The following is a 12,707-nucleotide window of genomic DNA, read 5'->3' on the forward strand; positions in this document are numbered from 1 at the left end:
TATATATATGTAAGACTATATATATATATACCTTTTTTGAGACAGGGTCTCACTATGCAGTTCAGGCTAGCCTTGAGTGCACTTTGTAGCCCAGGCTGATCTCAAACTTGCAACAATCCTCCTGCCTCAGCCTCCCAAGTGCTGGGATTACAGGCGTGCATCACCACGTCCAGCTGTTTATTTTGTGATGTGATGCACACACACATATTATTTCATGAACTAATAATTATCCCTACTGCCTGTGATGTACTATGGTGTTTCCTATCCTAATGTCCTTTAATGCTGCCCTTGACCCAATAAATGAATGTCATAATCAACTATATTGGTCAGCTTTCCATTACTGTAACACATACCTGAGATAAAGCAACTTATAAAGAAGAAGTGTATTTTGACTCATAGTTTGGAGGGGTCAGTCAGTCATTACTTTACACCTGTGGCAAGGCAGCACATCATGGTAGGGAGCATGTGGCTGAGCAAACAGTCAATGTACCTCATGGCCATAATGGATTAAAAAAGGAGAGGAAGAGGTTTAAGTCATTTTATCCCCTTCAAGGACACCCCTGCTAATGACCTAGCACCACCTACTAGGCCCCACCTTTAAAAGATCCAACTCTATAGCACGAACCTGGGGACTAAACTTTTACCACGTGGGCTTTGGGGACATTCAAGATCCAAATTACAGTGCTAACCAATGATTCCCAGCCCACAATGGGGAAATAGGCCAAAGAACATAGAAATAAATACAAGGTATAGAATCTGACTATAAAGCAATCTCTGACTATAAAAAGTATTCTCAAAGAATCATTGGCCTAGAGGTACAGGTAGGTAAGCCAAGGCCTGGAAATGACAATATCCACAGAAGTTTATTGGTTTTTGGGGGAGGGTGTTGTGACAGGGTCTTGCTATGTAATTCAGGCTGGCTTTGAACTCACGATGTAGCCCTGACTGTCCTCGAACTCACAGCAATCCTCCTGTCTCAGCCTCCCAAGTGCTAGGATTACAGGCGTGCGCCACCACACCCAGCAAAAGTTTAAATTTTATTCTGTTACCTTAGTTTTTCCACTCTTACTATCCCAACTTTCCTGTTGGTCAATAACAGTCTGGCCAGTTCCCGAGGTTTTCTTGTTCCAACTCTGCTGTAGGCTGAAAAAGTTTCCTCCAAAATACCAGGTTCTAATCCTTGGATTTTTCAAACATTACCCTATATTGGAAAAGGGCTTTTGAATATGTGATTAAATTAAATCTCTTGGGTTGGCATATCTTGGGTTAATAAAGTGGATCCTAAATACAACTGAGTTTTTGTTGTTGTTGGCAGGGAAGTTGTTGGGGTTTGGGGTTTCTTTTGTTGTTTTGCTTTGCTTTTTGTTTCACAGTACTGGGTATTAAGCTCAAGGCCTTCACACTGAGCTACATCCCCTGCCCTTTTTCAAATTTTGAGATAGGATCTCAATAAATTGTTCAGGCTGGGCTCAAACCTGTGATCCTCCTGCCTCAGACTATCAGAGTGCAGCAATTATAGGTACATGCCACCCTCTCAGGATATACGGATCCTTACAAGAGGGAAGCAATGGGAGATCTAACACAAACAGAAAGGGGCAATAAGAAGAATCAGGACAATATTTGAAGATGCTGGCTTGAAGTGACGTGGCCACAAGACAGTGAGCATGCAGGCACGAGAAGTCAGAATAGTCAAAGAACTGATTCTCCCCTGGAATCTTGGGAGGGGCTACAGTTCTATCCACATCTTGATTGTGGTACAGTGACACTGAATGTGAATGCAGGACCTCCAGAAATTGAAAAATAAATTTTTGTTAAGTCACCAAGTTTGTGGTATTTTGTTATAGCAACCTCTAGAAATTTATATGAACCCCAATAATTTAACTTACTGAGAATCATAATAAAAATTCTTGAACAGTCACTTGCCACTCTTTAGTCCTTGCGCTAGGACTTGGACATGCTTTGAGTGTGTCCCCCAGGAGTTCATGCATTGAAATTTAAATCAATGGGCCTTTTGGGAGGCAAGGAATGGATAAAGCTATCAGAGTAGAGCCTTCACGATTGAATCCTGGTGAGTTTATAGTAAAAGAGAGTGACCACAGATCACACACACACACACACACACACACACACACTCCCTATTTCTTGCCATGTGATGTGCTGCACCATCTCGAAACTGCCAGCACCAGATGTGGCCCTCACCTGTGGAACAGAACTGTGGGCCAAAGGAAACCTCTGTCTATAACTTAGCAAATCTGTGGTACTGGGTTGTTAACAACAGAAAATGGACTAATATATCTTGTTTCAAGACTGATGTTTATGGAGATTCACAAAGCATACCGTTAACACAAACAATAGGCAAAATGGAAAAAGCAAGGATACATATACAAATGGAGCCAACAAGTTTATGCAAATAGAGCTGGCCCTTCATACCCATAGGCTCTGTGGATTCAGCCATGAATGGAAAATATTTGGGGGAAAAACTATCTGTAGTGAATATGGTCAGACTTTTTTTTCAGTCACTACTCCCTAACAATAGTGTAATAACCATTTACATAGCTTTTACATTGTAGTTGGTGATAAAAGTAATCAAGTGATGATTTAAGATACATAAGAAGCTATGAATAAGCTATAATGTATATGTAAATACTACATTTTACATAAAGGACTTCAGCAGATGCTTGGCTTTGGTATCAGTAAGGGGGCATGGACCAATAGCTACATATATAGCAAGAGAGACTGTATAGTACAATAGTTCTTGCCACAGTCATCTATAAATTTGGCTTTAAATCTTCTAACAGTCAAGAAAGAAAATCTTCTTGTTTATATGATAAAAGGCGTATTAGATAAAAATAAGCCAAGTCCACAGAAACGCAACACCCAAGTGAAATTTCTCCCAAGAATTCTGCTACTGAGAACATTTTTCGAATGTAACTATGCGTAGGATTCCGTAACACCCAGTGTAAATGTAACTGTAGTCATTACACCCAAGTTTATAACTCGCTCTTCAAGGATACAACTCTTCAAGGGTACAGTTGCTGGTCTACCTTAAAGGAGTGAAATACCTAGTGTTTCTACGGCGGGGGAGGGCGGGTGCAGAGACAGATCAAAGACAGATCGGAGACGGAGCAGTCCAATAGAGCCCCTAACCTAGCCAACAACAAGCAAGGAAGGCCTCCTTCAGGGGATCCTGACAGCTGGAGGATGAGTAGATAAGAGAAACAGAGGGAAATGGCACTCCTGGTGAGTCAGAAATAACCCTTGGCGTCAAGTAATGCTCTTGGAACACGGAAAGTCTACGCTGGGTAGAAAAATAAAGTGAGAGGAAGAAAAAAAAACTGCTTTTCATCTTCCCATTACAGAGCGCAAGTCCGTAGAAGCGCATCGCCACTGCTTCAGAGTTTATGCAGGCAGCCCTGCAGCTACTCCCAACAAAAATAAGCCGACCTTCCAAAGGAGTAACCCCCGCTTCTGTCTACCAGATTCATCTTTTAGCCTAGCAACCGCAAAAGAGGGTGGTGCTAACCCCACTGCGCAGGCGCTAAGTATGACCTCGAAGGCCCCACCCCAAGAGCGGAAGCTAGTGGTTCCGGGTCTTTGCCAGGGCTCCGCTCTAGCCGCCAAGCTTCCGTTTCTCTAATGTTCTCTGTAGCCGCCGGCGGGAGCTGAGAGCCGGTTAGGGGGCGGGCCTTCCGGGTCAGGGCGCGTGGTTGAGGAAGGGCAGGATCAGGTAAGGCTGTCCCAGGCTGTGCGGGTCTGCACCGAGCTAGAAGGCGGCTCGGGCCGGTAGAGGCCCTGCGGGAGTTGCATACTTATACAGTGGCCGGGAACAGGACGAGTCCATTTGCTTAGTGATTAGTTCGGAGGTTTCAAATGCATCGCACAAACACCTCGGCCTTTTGCTACTAGAGTTGGGGCAGTTTACCAAACGGGGGAGCTAGCGTCTCTGCCTCTTGTCATTTCCTCTCCGGCGCAGTTCGTCTTCCCCAGATTACTACAGTCGTGGCTGAGTTTCTCTGCTCACCCAGTGGCCTTCTGCACGGTAGCTTTATGTACAGCATGCAGATTAATTTTGTTACTATTTTAAGGAAAACTATTTTTGTATTGCCCTATGGATTCAAACATGGGAATCTGACACTACTAAAGGTTCCATCACAGGACGTGGTAGTCAGGCAAGGGGTTAAGGATTGTTCTTGCCAAACTGAATAAAGTTAACATATATTCAGCGCCATTCGTGCCCTTGTAACCTTATAAAATAATTGGTAGCGGGCTTTAAAATGGAAAAGCGTTCTGATTCGGTTTTCTGTGATAAGACAGGTGCAGTGTGTGCGTTCCTTGTGTCCTCGTGATCTGGGCAGGCACTGGCCTGGAGTTTTTTCCTATCAGCCTCACAATTCAGTGAGTGGTTTTTACTGTCCTTATTTAGCAGATGAAAGAACCGAGGCATAGAATATGAAAATAACACGGTCGTTAAAAGGCAGAAGTCAACCAGTGTATCTACCTGTAAAGTTATCTACTAACCACTGGTGGTTTTTTGTTCCTTTTTTAGGAAATTAACAATGCTTGTTGTATTATATATTGATATCTTCAAAGTAACCACTAGTTTTTGAAAATTTATTCCCAGCAAAATTACACATGTATATGCACATTTAAGCATATGGCTTTACTAGTTCAAAAAGCAGAGGCATCTCCAGTTTAAGAACTCCTGCTCTTCATGCTCACCTTTCAAAGAGAAAAGGCAATCCCAACTCAAAGCCAGTTATTGAAATAAAATGACCTTTTAAGTGCTTAAGGATTCACTTAAATAATGCATTGAAAGTCATCGGAAAGGTGAAAGAAACTTGCCCTATTATGCCAACGGGGAAAAAAATATGAGAATTTTCTTCTGTGGGCTCGTTTTGCTTAGCATATGTGAGTACTGTAGTTTGTTTTGCTAGCATGGTCAACTGCAGTTATTTTTTTCTCCACAAAATTATAATTTTCTTTAGTTTCATATTTAAAGAAAGATGATATTTGAAAGCAATTATTTTGACCTCTTAAAATGGTTTTATGTGAATCAAAATCTAATGGACATGTAAATTATTTGCTTTTTACTTTTTTTTCCCTTTTACTTTAATGTTAGGAATGTAGTCATCATGTTCTTTTTTGTCCTTCCTTTTTTTTTTTTTTTTTTAAAGATAACATTGAAAGATTGTGTAAGGAAATTTTACCAGGGTCCTGAAAAGGCCTAAGTAAGCGTTTTGATTTTTTAATTTAAAGCTAGTTTTTAAAAAAAATGATCATTTCTCAGTCTTTATTTATTTATTTTTGGTATTTTTTCCAGTACCGGGAACCAAACTCACAACCTTGTGCTTGCCAGGCAGGCGCTGTGCCGCTGAGCTAAATCCCCAGCCCCCCAATTCTCAGTCTTGAGACCAAACTTACAGCAAAATCTTTAGCCTGTGTTTGAAAAAAGCAGGATATCAAGTTCCTGTCATTCCCCATCAGTGACGAGTGTCTGCTCTGTGGAAGGCAAAAAGCATTAGTGTTGGGAACTGTTTTAAGCATTTTCAGTTTCCCCTTGTTGGCAAGTGGTTCTTTGCTTCTAATAAAGAACTCAGGTGTAAAGTGGCTTATTCTAATACCTCTCTCTGCCAAATTTTTAGGACTTGGGTTTTGTGGTACAACCATGTTCCAACGGATTCTAATGAGATCCTACTACTTATGAGTGATACATCCCAGTAATCCACCTTATTGCAAAATGGGCATGAAGATAACTAACAACCTGTGATGGCCTTGGTGACCACTGTCCTCTTTGCTATCTTGTCACGTTACCAAGGTGCTGGCCCCTCCCTCCCACGTTTCTCCGGCTGTAGGCTTTGTAAGTGAAGATATCATTGCAGGGAGGTACTGTACAGGCCTGATCGTATGGCGTATTTTTTTCTTTTCCCATGACTAACCAAGGACAAATAACAGATGAATCTGTGTGGAACATGTGAACATCAAACTTGCAAAGGGGTTTTTCTTTGGGTACTGGGAATTGAACTCAGGACCTTGCGCTGGCCAGGTAGGTGCTATACTGCTGAGCTATATCCCTCACCCCAGGAGGTTTTTTTTTTTTTAAGTTACTATTTTCTCAGTGCCACTTAATATTTCTCACAGTAGTCCTACAAGAGTTAACGCCCATATCTAAGGCCTCCCCAACCCCCAATCTGTGGGCATTGTTTTCAGAAAAAGGAAACTCAGATTTAGAGATAATAAGTAACTCTTTGGAACGCAGGTAATAAATGACAGAGCCAATCATCAGGACTCCATGCTGCCTATTTTTAAAAAGTGGTTTGGAATTGAGAACATGTTTTCCTGAAAACATTGCAGTACGTGATAGTTCCCAGACCAACTTACAAGTGTCTGTAGAAAGGCTATGTGATTACAATAAAAATTTATTTGATGCCATAATGCTACATAAGTTAGACAAGGCAATGAAGAAGTGCTTTGTTAAACTAATGTTTGGAAAAGCACTACTCTAATGGTGGAAGGAAAGGAAAGGATAAAACATGTAAAGAAACTTTGCAGCTTCCAAAGGCACTTCTGGACTTCAGAAGTATATGGTACTGATTTGTTACCAGTTTCTATTTAGACATTAAACTTAATAACCTGTCCTCACAGATAAAAGTATAACCCTAGTTCTCACAGCACCAACCCAGTCCGTCTGCATCCACATAGTGGGGCAGGAGTTGGGAGAAAAGTGGACTGAAAAGGGAAGAGGAGGTGCATAGCTTGTAGGTGATCAGGGTTGAGGCACCTGGAGCTGATCATTCTCTCCTTGCTGGCCTTCAGGTGGCACTGTTGGCCCAAGATTGCTTGGTGGGTGTTCAGGATGAAAAATGGTTTGAGTTTAACTTTCAGCTTTTGGTCTCTTAATGGATCTTAAATGGGTATTAAAATGACCTTCGTTTATACACTGAGTTTGTTTCTTTTCTTACAAACACTATTGTCAAATTTGACCAGGTTTACAGAGTCCCTGTCCCACACCTGATCGGCCTCTTAGCAGGTGTGTGGGAACCTGCTTTCTCTGCTGGGGGCAGTTTTGTTGGCATTCTTATTTCCTCTCCTCTCTTGGGTTTTTGTTTCTTTTTAAAGTTCAGGCTCACTTTGAACTCACTATATAGCTAAGGCTGGCCTTAAACTTGTGGTGATCTCCTGCCTCAGCCTTATGAGTGCTAGGATTACAAGCATGTGCCATCATGCCTGGCTACTGGCATTTTTAACATATATATATGTAAATATATATAATTATATATACATAATTGTAAGTGTATTTATATATACTTTATATGTATTTGTTTGATTAAAATAAGCTGTGGTTCACCTATAAAAGTAACATGTAGCCAGGCCTGGTGGCACATGCCTGTAATCCCAGCACTCAGGAGGGTGAGATAGGAGGATCGTTGCAAGTGCAAGGCCAGCCTGGGCTACAAAGTGAGCTCAAGGACAGCCTGAACTGCATAGCGAGACCCTGTCTCAAAAAGACAAAAAAAAAAAAAGTAATGTGTAAAAATTTGAGGAACTATTTGGCACCATACCTGCTTAGGTTTTTTTTGTTATAATTCTCCCATTAGTTTTTCAAGGTAGGTTTATGCCTTGTTTTGTTTTGGAAATCAGTTCTTTTCATCCCGGCTGAAGTGTGCTCCAGACAGTCTTTCAGTCTCAATATTAAAATTTACATCCAACCAACAACAATAAATTCTTATCCAGCCAACAATAACCTGTACGTCAGATCTAAAATGGAATAAACAGCATAGTTGTTCCACCAGCAGCTATCCAGATTTCTATGTATCCCTATATACTTTGATGTCTCCCTGCTGTAATTTTTGCGTATCATGGCTATCATTCTTATTTACTGTCTATTTCAACATTTTGAGCCTCTACTAGAGAAACAGTTACGGCTGTTCATAAGAAGTTAGCTAGTTTGTATCGAGACTAAGTCCGGTAACATCACAATTCCTAGGTGACTTTTGTTTAGGAACAAAATGAATCTTTTGAGCTGCTGATCCTTATTTCGAGCTGTTGAGTTTTTATTTCCATGAGGCTACTATGTGTTTTTCCCAAGTGGCTCCCAGTCTCCAGGCAGAACTCAATCCAGTAACCTAGAGGCCAAATGACCTCATAACTCATTAGCAGTTCTCAGAGCCATCTGGTGCCCTTGAGGAGAACAGTGTTCAAAGGCCTGGTGATAAAGACAACAGCGTAATTATTTCTCTGCCATGATTACACCTTTAGATGGCAAGCAGTCAGCACATTTATTTGCAGATTGCTTAGGTGGTTGTTTTCTAAAGGGGTAATAACAATGCTGTAGTGGAATAACTTGTTTCCCTGTCCTCTCGATCCAGCCTGCAAATAGGTAAATTGACTGCCAGTAAATAACCTACTGAATCACAAAACAGTGCATTGTAAAAGGGGGAATACAGCAAGGCAATACGAGGAGGCCATCACAAACTAGCTGTCACAGATGTGATGTATGCAGAGGATGTCGCCATTTGGACTGGCTGTTTCTCAACCTGCAAGGAGCGTCCTGCCAACAGTGTTTCTGCGTGGCGTGCCCTATTTCCACTTTCCAGTGTGGCCTTTAGATAATCTGAGAATTTCTCACACTCACCTGCTTCTCTTCCTTCTCATTTTCTGTAGGGAGTGTTGCTCCCTGCTGCTCGGGAAATGTCTTCACTTTCAGAATACGCCTTGCGCATGAGTCGTCTAAGCGCCCGGCTCTTCGGTGAAGTTGCCAGGCCGACTGACTCCAAATCCATGAAAGTGGTGAAACTTTTCAGTGAGCAGCCCATGGCTAAGAGGAAGGAGACCTACGACTGGTATCCAAACCACAACACGTATTTCGCGCTCATGGGCACACTCCGGTTTTTTGGCCTGTACAGGTAATAATCAAAAAAAAAAAAAAAAAAACAACCACCAAGAGGGACCCATGAGAGATGTTTTTAATAGGTCAGCAGAGGGGGAAAAAATTGCCTTTCTATCCTTATAGTTTTATAGTTCTTATGAGAAAGCTCAAGTAGTTCAAAAAGTACGGTTTGTGGCTTCTCTCTAGATACCCATAAGGAGCAAAGCGAAAAAAAGGCATGTTTTTAATTACGTCTAAAACATGACTCATGTTGAATTGATACTGAGCTATAAAGAAATGTTTAATTATTCATTTATCTAAGAGCACTCTCAAAAAAGGATGTAGAAAAAACTGATGTGGAGGTAAAAGGAGGAAACCCCAGGAGCACCGAGGTTGCCTGGGCAGCAGGTTCTTGGTATCAAACGAACAGAGTCCCTGCCCTGCACCTGATGTGCCTCTCCGTGGGTGTGTGGGAGCCTCCTTTCTCTCCTGGCAGCAGTTTTGTTGGCATTCTTAGTCCTCCCACTCGCTTCTGGCATTTTTATTTTGTGCCCTTATTGATGTATTAATTTGATCTAAGTAAGCTATAGTTGGCCACTAAGGGTAATGTGTAAGTCACACACCCTCGCCACCCCCCACTGGTATGTTTGTGTGTGCCCAGGAGGCGGGCACTTAGGACTACACATCTCTCTAGAAAGAAAACAGATCAAATACCTGTTGATCCTTTTCTTTTAGGGGGGATATTGTTGATCATTCCCTTAAAAAAAATTTTGTTTCTAAACTAATACATGCTCTTTACAAAGCTTTCAAACAGTACTTAACTATATAATATCAAAATACATATCACCCTTTAAAACATTTAGCATATTTAAATTGAACTTGTCTTCAGGCAAAAAGACAAAAATTAATTTAAGACCCTTCGTTCTAATGTAATAAAATTAATGGGGCAGCATGATGCTCATGCCAGAGAACTAAAAGTTAGTGTGTGTGTTTATCCAGCAGGTGTGTCTTAAGGACCTTCTGTGTGCCGGTGCATAGTGCAGCAGCAGTGAACAAAGTAGAGGAGATTTCCTTGGTTAAATGTTTCATTAGATAGAGATGTCATCTGTGACCTAGTTTGAGTGTCTGGAATTGCTTTGGATTGTCCACCTTGCCATCAGTCTGGGTTCAGAAAGTACAAACTAATATTATTATGACCCAAAATAAAATATTGGAAGCCAGATCCCCTGAGTGGATTATAAACCATAACAAAACCACATTCAACTACTTTTAATGTATCTGTTGGCTGCTGTGCTCCATTTGTTTAAAGAACAAAAAAGGAAAGAAGACTTAGCACTTAATTTATCCATGGAAAAGCATTATTTTCATATATTTAGTCACTAGTTACACAGATGGCTCGCCTAATACCAGGCCTCCCATGGCAGCAGGCAGGATTCAACTAGACAACCTTCAGTAAAGAAAATCAGATTCAAAGGCCTCAAGAAAGGGAGGGGAAACACGAGTTCTCAGATACAATCAGTTCACTCAGTTCACCAGTCCTGGGATCTAGCACCAACAGAAACAAAGCCCTGCCTAGTGGAGCTGTGTTTCTGGCTGAGTGCTGATAGGAATACGGGAGGGAAGGAACAAGGGATAAAAAATGTAGTAAGTAAACAGTGTGCTGTGTTGCAAAGTTGAACGTGCTATGGGGGAAAAGGCAGAGCTGGCTGAGCAGGATCCAAAGTGCTGACCAGGCTGTGGTGGGTAGGAAGAGGCCTCGCTGCAGCATCAGACAGGAGGTGGAGCTTAGGCAGAGGCTCACAGGCAGTGAGTGAGCCCTCTGAGACGCGGGGAAGAACCAAGCAAAGGCCAGGGACAGGAGCATTCCTGGAAGGACCCAGGGGTCATGCAGGCCAAGGAACAGTGGGGGACAGTGAGGCCTCGGGTCAGCGAGCGCCACGGTGAAGGACTGGGGCTTTGGCTCTGGGCAAAATGGAAAGCCGTTTGCAGGGCAGTGAACAGGGGAGCGACCTCATCTGACATATATTTGAGAAAGGATTACTCTGGCTGCTGTGTTGAGGATTATTTGACATTCACAGCTAAACCCGAAGAGTTCTATTACATACCAGCCATCATGTTGATGGACTGAAACATGAAATTCTACAAAGCAGATCTCTTTTAAAATAGCCTGAGGAGTTAAAAATGTTAATAAATGGCAGAGCTTTGATTTGAACCCAGGTTCAAATGGATCCCACAGCTTACGTGTTTCAGCACTATACTGTTCTTTAGTTATTTGGTCTTAAGATGCAGGTATTTTAATGCAATATAGGCAGTCTTCAACTTCAACACCATCCCCCTGCATAGAGAGGCCTGGCTGCCTTGGTTGCTTCCTGTCTGTTTTTGATCTGGCTTCTTTCTGCCTGAGCCTTTACCGACAGCCTTCCTATGTGAGGTATCTACTACTCTTAAGGCAGCTTCTTCCAGACCTCTGGCCATTGCTGGTAGATACTCATTATTCCTGGGGCAGTCAGGGTCCCTGTTACCTGCTGAAGACTATACTCACGTTCTGCCCCTCAAGGTATTCAGTCTTAATGCAGGAAAAGTGGGGCAGTTGCTGCTGTGTTATCACATCACATAGGTTTACCTGGACAGGTCTGAGAGGTTAACTGCAGTTTGTGACACCCTAAAATTCAGCATGCACCAGGAAAAGTCAAAGATCAATAACCAGAACAAGCTGAGCATGATGGTGCACACCTGTAATCCCAGTACTCAGAAGGCCGAGGCAGGAGGATTGCCATGAGTTCAAGACCAGCCTGGGCTACTACATAGGGAGACCCTGTCTTGAAAAAAACAAAACCACCTAAGAGAATGTGCTAGTGTATTTTTCTAATAACTGGTTAATCATTTTTCCTTTCTTCATTCAGAGATGAGCATCAGGATTTTAAGGATGAACAAAGGCGTCTAAAGAAGCTTCGTGGAAAGGGGAAACCAAGGAAAGGAGAAGGAAAAAGAGCAGCGAAAAAGAAATAGTGTCAGCCGTCAGGACAGAAAGTTTCTTCCTCAGTGACTAAAAGAAGAAAGTGTATTTACGTCTTTCCACTAATAGAGGAACCTAATCTTCCTCAGTGAAGGTTATTTAGAACACATCATCCCGTGTGGAAATCTAATCTAGTCAAATTGTGCCTGGTTTCTTGAATACATTGTAATTCTGCAAAATTATTTCAGCCGTGGTTTTGTAATCTGAGGTTCACCTAATTCTGCAGTGGGGTAAATGTATAATTTATTGTTTGTGACTTGTTGGGAGTAGGTATGGGATGTCGGGGGAGTGGAAAAGCAGCCTCATTAAATGAATGCCCAGCAGTTTCCTCATTCTTCCCTTTCTTCCTCACTTATTACTCACCCCTAAATGGCTTTCATCTCTTTGGCCATTCAGCCACCGTCTCCACCACCAAGCTCACAAACTTCATACGCATCTCCGCCTCCTCCTTTGAGCATATCTAAGTGGGATGAAAGGCTGTTCTGGGAGAGGACCTGTTGAACGCTCACTGTATACAAGGTACTGAGCCGCTGGTAATACAGGGTTATCAAGAGAAACACTGCCTTTCTGTCTTGTGGGAAGCACTAGTACAATTATACACAATTTATTAAATACTACAAAGGAAAAAGCCAAGGTCCCATGAGCGTGTGCATGGATGGATGGATCACACCATCACCAGAGGCCCAAAGCTCATTTGGGAGCCCTCCCTAAAGAAATGATACTTAAGCTAAACCAAAGATAAATAAGAGTCAGAAGAAAAATGGTGAAAAAGTTTTTGAGGCAAAGACAACACAGTTTCCAAAGCCCTAAGGTAAGTTGTCCAAT

General features: G+C 42.1%; 1 protein-coding gene across 1 annotated transcript; it reads left to right on the forward strand.

The window, feature by feature from the left end:
- The first annotated feature begins 3,610 nt into the window (after positions 1 to 3,610).
- On the forward strand, positions 3,611 to 12,210 carry Mrps33 (mitochondrial ribosomal protein S33). The gene is made up of 3 exons (XM_005405410.2): positions 3,611 to 3,727; positions 8,662 to 8,903; positions 11,770 to 12,210. The coding sequence occupies exons 2-3, from the start codon at positions 8,689 to 8,691 to the stop codon at positions 11,873 to 11,875; spliced, it is 321 nt and encodes a 106-aa protein (XP_005405467.1). The 5' UTR covers positions 3,611 to 3,727; positions 8,662 to 8,688; the 3' UTR covers positions 11,876 to 12,210.
- Positions 12,211 to 12,707: the final 497 nt, after the last annotated feature.

Source organism: Chinchilla lanigera, unplaced genomic scaffold, assembly GCF_000276665.1.
Source record: "Chinchilla lanigera isolate Chin_1 unplaced genomic scaffold, ChiLan1.0 scaffold00093, whole genome shotgun sequence".
In the NCBI taxonomy this organism is placed as follows: domain Eukaryota; kingdom Metazoa; phylum Chordata; class Mammalia; order Rodentia; family Chinchillidae; genus Chinchilla; species Chinchilla lanigera.